Source organism: Lutjanus erythropterus, chromosome 9 (genome assembly GCF_056507025.1).
Source record: "Lutjanus erythropterus isolate fLutEry1 chromosome 9, fLutEry1.hap2, whole genome shotgun sequence".
Taxonomy (NCBI): Eukaryota; Metazoa; Chordata; class Actinopteri; order Lutjaniformes; family Lutjanidae; genus Lutjanus; species Lutjanus erythropterus.
Genome location: NC_139325.1, coordinates 27,164,943 through 27,175,223, shown reverse-complemented (window position 1 = coordinate 27,175,223; position 10,281 = coordinate 27,164,943). Strand labels below are relative to the sequence as shown.

At 35.8% G+C, this 10,281-nt stretch overlaps 1 protein-coding gene across 1 annotated transcript; it reads left to right on the top strand.

The window, feature by feature from the left end:
* The first annotated feature begins 2,325 nt into the window (after nt 1-2,325).
* On the top strand, nt 2,326-7,144 carry lamtor2 (late endosomal/lysosomal adaptor, MAPK and MTOR activator 2). Its single transcript, XM_084726951.1, has 4 exons — nt 2,326-2,523; nt 4,481-4,643; nt 4,817-4,906; nt 6,577-7,144. Exons 1-4 carry the CDS (start codon nt 2,456-2,458, stop codon nt 6,631-6,633), a joined length of 378 nt encoding a protein of 125 aa, XP_084583077.1. The 5' UTR covers nt 2,326-2,455; the 3' UTR covers nt 6,634-7,144.
* Nucleotides 7,145-10,281: the final 3,137 nt, after the last annotated feature.

Below are 10,281 nucleotides of genomic sequence, written 5' to 3'. Positions count from 1 at the left end.
TGTGGAAGGAGGAGGAAGTGAAAGTTTTCAGGTTGTTGGACCAAAAGATGTGTGTGTATGATGACGGATGGACAAGGTGACATTATATTATATGAGAGTGAGAGAACAGATACTTTTGGCCATCCCTTTAAAGAGAGTTTGTATTTTTGGAAGTTGGGTATGAGGTACTTATTCATAGTCAATGTATTAGCGACAGTAGATGGCAGTCTGCAGGCAAGCCAAGCTAAGCAATGTGCTGCTGTGGACAGGGTCAGCAACAAAATATGTTTTAGCTACTTTAAATAATCTATAAGTCTATAATAGTTTAAGTGTACATGGTATTTAGATTTTTTTTGGGTCAGATTCAACAAAGTCAGACAATAACACAAACGAACCGCTCGTGGCAGTGGTAGGTCATCAACTCACTTGTTCTTCAAGGTAAAATTACTGTCTTTGTCACAGGTGTCTGGTTTATTTAGAGAGAGTGATACTTTAATTCTATAATGGCAGTTTCCTGGCAGAAAATGCTGTCTGATGGCAAGGTAAGGTGGTGAAAACATGCTAAACTGAAACCGATATTGAGTTTGTAAAGACAGGACTTTTTTAGGTGACTAAAACACATGTTGCTGCTGACCCTGTCCACAATAGTACATGGCTTTGCTTCCTACACGGTGACTCCTGCTGCTTCTCCGAACTGGGGTTACCATCTGCTATAGGCAATGAACTGACAGTGGATAAGTAGCTCACACCCACCCCACTCAAAAAAATGGAATTATCCCTTTAATATCGTTGGTTGTTTTGCCGGCAGTGTTGCAGAACTTAATGTTGGACTTGCAGGATTTTCCTAGAGTACATTTTTCAAGTTTGTCATTTACAGAATTAGTCGAAATAGTTATTTCCATCATATATTTAATCTAGAAATTGTTCAACAGTGGAAGTCCCAGAATCACTATATTGCCTTAATATCATTGGAACTGACTTTGTTATTAATCAGGTTTGGTTCTTGATTATTTGTCGGCTAACATCAGTAAGTAAACTTGGACGCATTTGGATTGGATCTATGAAATGATATCTCATTAAGAATACGTGCTCTGATGATCTTGTAATTGATTGTGGTTATTGATTACTCAAAAGAAATTCTGAAAAGGCCTTAGGACATTGTTTTTACAATGATCCCTTTCCCAATATCACTGCTGTAAATGTCCATGCAAGCAGTGTCATGCCTCAGTACAGTGCTGGTTTCTGCAGTCTATTGGAAAATGATCTGTGAAATAAACAGATAAGTAACCAAAATCTATTTGTATTTTTTAAATCCAATAAATTATTTGCTGTGTGTCTTGCCTATTCTACATATGTGAGAATAATGTTCTTTGGTTATGCAATGTGACAGGTGTATTTCGCTGAATTTAATCCTTGATTGAAATTTCCATTTTGTCCTTGCAGTGTGTTTTTGTCTATAGTTTATGGCAAGTTGTTTACCGTTTCCAATTAAATTTAAAGACATGTTATTCCTCTTCAGATTTAAAAATTTAAAGAATTTATCTTCTTTATCACTGATGGTCATCTGTGCAGTTCTGTAGCAATATGACAAATATTATTCCAGGAACTGTAAAAGTCTCTATTGTGCCTTCATCAAATGTACAGTAAGTACACAAATGTTTTGAATATTAAAAGTTAAATTACCTTTTTGTTGTTATTGCTCATTTTTTTCAGGGCCTTTTCTTTTGTCTTTCAGTCTTTAATGTATTCTGAGGTTCATTGTTGCACTTAAAATCTGAAACTGCAGACTAGTAGCTATAGATAAATACAGTGAGTTAAGTAACTTACAGTGTTTACCCCGCCTAATATTAATGGATGAAAAGTGTGCAGTCTTTAGAAAAAAAGAAAATACCCACACATCCAAGTGTCACTCAAAACTGTAGTGCAATACTTCTCATGAGTAAATTTACAGTGCACATTTAGATAAACATGGTAAAGTTTGTTTTTTATTTCATTTTAGAAAATGCATATTTACAGTGTACACAAAATAAACTGTCCATCTATGGGATACATATAAGTTACAAAAGATAGGAGAGGAATAAGAAAAATTGATTAAGTAATTCAAAGTCAAAATCCACCGCAATAAAGTTATCAAAGACATAATTACTTTTACTTACTATTAGCTTTTTTAATCATTAACAAGACAGAATTTCTCCCCAGGGATCCAAGTTTCTGACAATTAATTTCTCCATAAAGCAAAACCGTAATTATGTGAGTAAATAAGAGTAAAAAACGATATTCTTTCATCAGTCAAAGTTTTTTTTTTTTTTTTTTTTAATGAATTGATGCCTACAATTCCCACAATGCAATGAGACGGCACCCGGAAAGGGAAGAAAACAGTCACCTGACTGTGTGTTGTTGAGTAGTTTTTGACTGTTGTTTAGTCGTTTAACAATCGATTTTATTTTAATTATTAGTTGCCAGTGAGTTGTCAGTAATGTTACGACCGAAGGCGTTGACGCAGGTCCTCAGCCAGGCGAACACAAACGGAGTCCAGAGCACACTGTGAGTACAGCCAGCTAACGTTAGCTAGCAACATGCTAACGACATGCTAATAGGTACAAGAGTTGAGGTGGTTTTTGACCAGTTTATTTACTGTAACGGTTACAAAAAATTGATTTTTTCACAAATATGGAGCTATAGAGTCAGCTACAGAGACAGCACAGACAATAACCCCCCTCCTGAATGGAGAAAACCAATCAACGAATACATATTTACAGTGATAGCTCTTGACAAATGACATTTTAGTAAATCTGTTTTTACACTTTACATGGCGTGTGCAAGTGGTTGCTACGTCGTAACTAATTCGCGATAATGAATTTCCATAGTCGATTTATATGTCAATTATCGTAACCGTTTTGTGTGTGAAATGTCATTAAATAGTAGGGAAATTAATTTATATATAGTGGGAAGATTTATCTGACCAGCAGTCCAGATTTCAGAGATATTAAGGTAATGACACATGTGACCTACATGGCTAGAAAGCACCACATACACACATTTGAGCAGCAGTGGATTTTTGACATTTTACTTGACAAATTACTGAATCATTAACATATTTTCTGATTTTTTTTTTTTTTTTTTTTTTTGTGATGACTAATCTAAATTCACAAATTGGCTTGGCCAGATTGGTCAATTTGTGAATTTAAACTATCTCTGCATTTCTACAGATTCTTTCATTTGTAATTATTTCTCAGTATGAATCATGTCAGCGCAAAATAGTCTTAATTAAACTAAACTAAAACACCTTGGATAAACCGTAAACACCACATGATCATTGTAACTCTTAAAATAATAATAAATAATAAAACAGTTCATATATTTGTACATAGTTCATACAGTTTATTGCTTTATAGTATATAATATAGGTATGGCTCTATATAACTTTTTCTTGTCTGACATCACAACCTTGAGCATCTGCCAACACTGATACCAATCCAGTACCATGTTTCTCTCACTACTCCTATGAAGGAAGAAATACACAGCCCACAGTGCGACTCAGTTCAGTTCTATACAAATTTTCAAAACTAAATTTAAATGAATCTGCAGAAGTGCGGAAATTGCGCTCAGCTGTTTTACTCTTTTCCTCCTTGAGCTTAAAATAACTCCACTCAGCTGACCTGATGACAGGTCTCCCTCACATCGTAGCTGCTGTTCAAAGATACATGCTGCTCATCTGTGTCACTGTGACACATCTGTCTTTACAGCATGTTGCTCAAAGTTTAGTTAAGCATTCACGATTGTTTTGGCTACTGGATTTTGTCTTATTATGCCTGGACAAAACAGCATTATAATGAAGTACTGTAGTGCTGCAGAGATGCCCTGGCCTGCAAATCATGTTCTACGGATGTTGTTGTAGTGTTGTCACAATACTGGAATTTCTAACTTAAGTTCAATACCGTGAAAATTTCGATATGCAATAGCGTTTTCGTGGGGAAAAATTGACACAACATTGAGGGAATAAAATGTTTGATTTTTATGAAAAGATAAATATAGTGGATATTCAACTGGAGCAAATGAAATGAGTGACAAGAAGAAGATGGAACTCTTAGCAAGTGAGAGCAGGCAGCAGGAGATATGTGGGCACTGCAGTGGTGTGTGTGCTGTCGGAGTGAAAAGAGCGCGAGAAAACACAGCTGGTACCAGGGTATTGATACTTTTAAAAATAAGTATTGAAAATATTTCAGATATTTAGCTTTGATATTTTTGTATTTTTGATAACACTAGTTTGTTGGTACAGGCCAAAACAGATGTTGCATCATCTTGATTTTAATTTTTTTTTATCAGTAAAAGTAAAACTTCTATCTGTATAATATCTGTTAAAATAATCACTATATATATATTTTATATAACAGTGTATGGTAGACTCATAATGATAGTTTGATTAAAATCTGCAATATGCTAACAGTCAATAGTAAATTGGCTCCTGATATGGATACATCCATCTTTACTTTTCCGCCAGCTTACTGAATAATGAAGGTTCGCTTCTGGCTTACTCTGGATATGGGGACACGGACGCACGAGTGACAGCCGCCATCGCCAGCAACATCTGGGCGGCCTACGACAAGAACGGCCATCAAGCCTTTAATGAAGACAAACTCAAATTCATCCTCATGGACTGCATGGTAAGAAGTGCAGGTCTTTCAGAATCGTCGCAGTTTTTCTCAGGCGTGCATAATGAGTGTGTTTGAACTGTAACAAACTCAGTTCTGGAAAAAGGATCTTGATTATCAATCGGTGAATTCAGACACATGACACTGGGACACTTTGCCACCCTCTCTTTTCTTTTCTCTCTTAGGAAGGAAGAGTGGCCATCACTCGTGTGGCCAACCTTCTGCTGTGTATGTACGCCAAAGAGACAGTGGGCTTCGGAATGCTTAAAGCCAAGGTGAGAGTTTTAATACTTTTACTGTCAATGCTGTCATCAGTCATGGCTTCTCTATACAACCAATGTCCTGCTTTCAATGGCTTTGTATTTTAAACATTCAGTTTATAAAGTGGCTCTTTTGTATATCTGAGGTTATAGCCTTTTCCAGCTTTGATAAAGGTCCCTGACCTCCACCATGTCATATTCATCATATTCAACAAAAAAAAATCATTAATTGGACATGTGGGGATGTGTGGAATATAAAGGAGAAGGTGCAGCTTTTCACCACTGGAATGATTTTGAATGTATTTTATTCAGCCACCAAGGCTGGCAACAGGCTAGCTGCTTGTTTGATGAAAAATTGGTTTGCATATAGATTTGAACATTTTCTCTTGAGAGCCAATCAGAGACCACATCCAACCACCCAGCTCTGTTTACCTCAGCAGAAAGTATGTGTCTTTTGGAGGAATTTAACATTTACAAGGACACATATTTTACTTGGGAAGTTTAGTGAAGAGTGTAACAAAAAAAAAAACTCATATGGAAAAAAATTGCAGTGACAGTAAACGGAGTTAATCCCATTGTTGAGAGAGAATGTGCAAAAAAGACAAAGACAGAAATATAAAGATAAAAATATGAGACTAGACTCAAAGAAATCATTACTCCCTAGGGCTGCAACTGACACTTAATTTCATTATAGTTAAATCTGTTGACTATTTTCCCAATTAAATGAAATGATTACAAAACATCGTAAAACAGTGAAAAATGCTCTTCGACCACGATGGTCAATAAGTGTAAGTGTAAATAAGTTTTATCCTACCAACAGTCCAAAAACCAAAGATAGTCACATTATTCGGATGTAAGACACATTTGAGGACCTAAATAAGTTTAGTTTGCTTTGGTTTAGTTTTTTTGATTTATAAAAAGACACTGTGCAATGACATTTATAATTTTTAAGAAATTAAAATTTGGTTGCACCAAATTTAGCGAGATGCTAATTTCCATCTGTAGTTCCATCTGTGACTTAAACGAGATGATCATCAAAATAGTTCTGTATATTGTACTATATGATGTAGTGCTCAGCTTGAAGTCGTTTTAAACCAATAATGTCATATTGACTTGACAAAAAAAGCTGTTTTATAATAGATTTTCCTCAGAGTTCAGTATTGAAGGAAGCCTGATAGTGCAGTTTGTATGCTACAATTAAACATAGCACATTATCAAATTATAACAAATAATCAGCATTACTTAACCGTAGTTGAATAATTATTAATAATTAATAAGATACAAAACGCATATCTTTTTGTCAGTGTAGGTTTTACTTAAACAGTTCTGGTGGCACGTTAGTCATGTGAAAGAGTAATTCATGAAGCACAAACCATTTAAATGCACAGAATAATAAAATAATAGGGTCTCGCTCAAATCAACGGCTCTTGTCCGCCTGTCCTTAATCAATAAATCACTCCACCAAACAAAATGATGTCGAGTGGGGACGACATTTCTAGACTAATAAGACAGACCAAACCAAACTGTTGAGAAAACCTGTGAGCTTGGGAGCAATGTTACACAAAATTATACATACATTATTGTTTAATACATTTTTGGTTTAATTCTACAGGCAATTACTGATCAGTCATTTTGCTCTAAATATAACCTTTATTAACACAGCTGTGTGTATGTTGTGTCTATAGGCAGAAGCTCTGGTGCAGTACCTGGAGGAACCTTTAACCCAAGTGGCAGCATCGTAGTGGAGACTGAAACTCTGCCTGGAAAATGGAATGGACTTCTGTAACATCCTGTGTACATGCCTATATCTATGAGTGAGTGAGTGAACATGTGTTTGTGTGTGTTTGTGTGTGTGTGTGTGTGGGCCGGGGAAGTCGGTGTATTTATAATCATGGTATTGAAACTAATAACTTGTATGGCGTTTTCAACTATTTGCCCTCCCTTGTGACGCTGTTCATCTAATGGCTTGTTCTGAAAGTCCACTTAATTTGTCGGTAGGAAGTCTGAGTGCTGAAATGATTCCATTATCAACTGGTTCCGCGGTTGATTCATTCATTTGCGGGTTTAGTTCGGGCATGCTGAGAACAGTTAAGCAGAAAATTGAACATTTTGAATCCTATCAGAGGACTAAAATGCGCATAACACAAAAATTTGTGGCAACCTTCATCAGAATTTCTGCCTGATGAAATGCAGTTAAGATTATTTGCTACGTTTTGTGTCAAAGCTGTCGAATAAACACTTTTTGGACAAATATTCACACAATCTTATTTTGTGTTTATGCTCTGAACTGAGTGCTTGGTGTGACACGAGCAGGCTCAAAGATGGAGGTGACATCTGTCTGGTATTAACAAGCATCTTGGGTGAACCGATCACAAGTGGACAGCTCTGAGTATGTCAGTTCACACGTGGCATTAAAAAAAACAACATGTCTCCACAAGTGTCTAGAGCAGGGTTGTCCAAACTGAAACATAATGGAGGGCTGTGGGCCAAAAACAAAGATGTAAAATGGTACAAGGATTCCAAGTTCCCTTAATTGACTGACATCAGCACAAGTGATCATTTGTGATTGGATCTCGCTTCCCTGCTCTATATTCAAATATAACCTGAAGGTCGCATCATTTTCATCTATTTTTGGAGATCAAATACATTACAAATACAGAAGTTGCCAACATGCTGTGACAAATGCATACAGTGTTTTTTTTACACAGAAAAAGGAAGGGTAGTACAACTTGTGTCTAAAATTTACAGTAAAGCCCAAATAATTAAGAATTTCTCTCAGACAGTGTTTTGCAAAGTTTCTAAAGTTTCTCCTCCCTGAGTAACTTGCAGAATTGCACAATTTTTTAAGGAAGTCTGGCAATATTACTGTCACTAGTTGGTGAAATCATCTGAAAAAGATTGTGTTCACAAATTCAAATTCAGTCCTTGATTGCCATATCAACATGGTGGATTGGAATTTGCCTCGGTGAGCTCACTTAAAACTACTGCAAGTTTTTAACTGGTCATGAAAGAGTCTCTATTTATTACTGATGCCTGCATATAACCAACATAAATTCATGAGAACATCTGTGAGAAGATTTTTCAAGGCAGAGTTACAGTGAGCTGTATGTTAGCAAATGAAAATGAAGCAGGATGAGCCTTTTATTTAGATAATTTTATTTTTGAAATCATATTTTGAGGTTATTATAGTGGAAATACTACTGCTTACATGTAGGAGTTTTAAGGACAAAAGACAGAAAAACAAAACCGTTGATTTATAACGCACAACACAATAAAAGTATGAAACATAACCAATACAATAATCATAAAAGCGTAAAATCATGGGTAAAATAAAATCCAGTACATTGGAAAACCATGCATACAACACTAGCACCTGCAGGGACATTAAAAGCAACATAAACTACCTACTAGATAAAGTGCTTTAAGTGCCTTAAAAACACCTGCCCTGTTGCACGATTTATTGCACAATTTATTTAATTAACTAATAGTTCTGTGTTAGATATAATAATAATATATAATATGATTTATATGGAACCTTTTAAAAACAGAAAACAAGACAAGTTAAGCTAAAATTGAGGTCAAACTAAAACACAGCAAAGGACCCAAAAACATAGTAGAATGAAGACAAAAAGATAAAAGAGATCAGAACAATAAAAACAAGAAAAAAAACGTCGATAGAAATAAAAGAAAAAACAGACATCATAAAAAAGGCGACATCGCATAAAAGCAAGTCATTAAATGGGCTTTAAGAAGTGATTTAAGGAGTGTTTAAGAGGTGTTAAGGAGGCAGACGGCTTCAGGATATGTGCTCCTCTGGAACCTGGATGATCTGATTTTAAAGCTTCTCGGTCTTTTGTGGGAAGGAAGGAAATTAAAAAGGTTGTTTGGAGGGTGAGGGGGACTAACAAACAACTGCTGCTTATCTTGGCAGGTAAGAGAACCCAACACATAATTTGCATTACAGTGAGACAAATGATGTACTTACAGGACGTCAGTTGAGTAGGCGGCCCTTCACTGTGGCCAAAGGCCACAATAAATCTACAGGCTCGAGTCTTTGTGACCGCAAAGGATCAAATGGCAACAACAGACCAGGGGACTCATTTATAAAAATGTTCTTGAACTTAGTCTTGTGATCATTTCCAACAGTGTGCTAGAGTTTGATTCATAAAAAGGCACTGAGCATAAAAAGAAGAAAATTTGTAACTTAAGCACCTGTGATCTGTAGATATGAAATGAACTTATTGAAGCACCTGTCTTACATTCAGTGATTTCACCTTATATAATGAGTCCTGTGTCAAAATCAAACTTATGTTTTGAAATAAACTAAAAAGAAAAGGTTTTTCCAAGTCCACTTGCCAATCTTTTGTTGACATAATTTACTTTTCTTCCTTCAATAAATTTGAGTCTTTGAGCTTTGGAAACAAAACCTTTTGTATTTCAAAAGTTGCTGACTAAACAAGTAAAAGTGAATAATGGTTACCAATTTAATAGTTTCAATTGCAACAATTCAAAGCAGGTGAACAATTTTTGAAATACAGAATTGTTTGGGTTTAAAGTTTATTTAAAAAAAGAAAACAAAATTTTATTGACTCAAGAAAAGATTATAGGTCGGCAAAACTGTTTTGACCTTATTTCAGACCTTGAGAGTTTGAGTTTGACTTAACACTCAAAAAGTTTTGTGAGTGGGGCGCCCCTGTGACTCAGTTGGTAAAATGTGAGCCCCATGTACTGAGGCTGTTTGACCTCTGCAGCGACTGCTGGTTTGATTCCCGCCTCTGTCCCATTTGCTGCATGTCATGCCCCTCTCTCTACCCCCTTTCCTGTCATATCTTCACCTGTCCCTATCCAAATAAAGGCAAAAGCCCCAAAAAATCTTTTAAAAAAATTGTGAGGACAGTTGCCTTGAAATTTAGAGTTTTCCCAACTTTATTTTCATTTAAATTTTTTACAGTAAATAACCGTGGACCAAAAGAGGAAAACCAAACAACAAGATCACAGCGATGGTAGATGAGACAGAAGCCAGACAACATGTATTATGCAGGGGACTAAATGGTGGGTTGACAAACAAAAAGAGAAGCACAAAGTTTTGGGATGTGTCGCTATTCATTCCTCATATCTTTAATAGATTGTTCATAAAGCTGATGCAAAGGTCACTACAGGCTTCAGTACTCCGACATACGAAAATCACTTTCAATTAAGTCTGGACTTTGCTCAGAAATAAGATCATTTCCACGTCAAAGTAAGGTTTTATAAATAACTATAAATAGGTATTTTTCTACTTAAAGATAGTTCACCCAAAAATGAAAATTCAGTCATCATCTCCTCACCTTCATGCTAATTAAAGGTCAGCTTTAGCTGTTTTCCTGTGAAACTCCAGCAGTGTTTTGTGA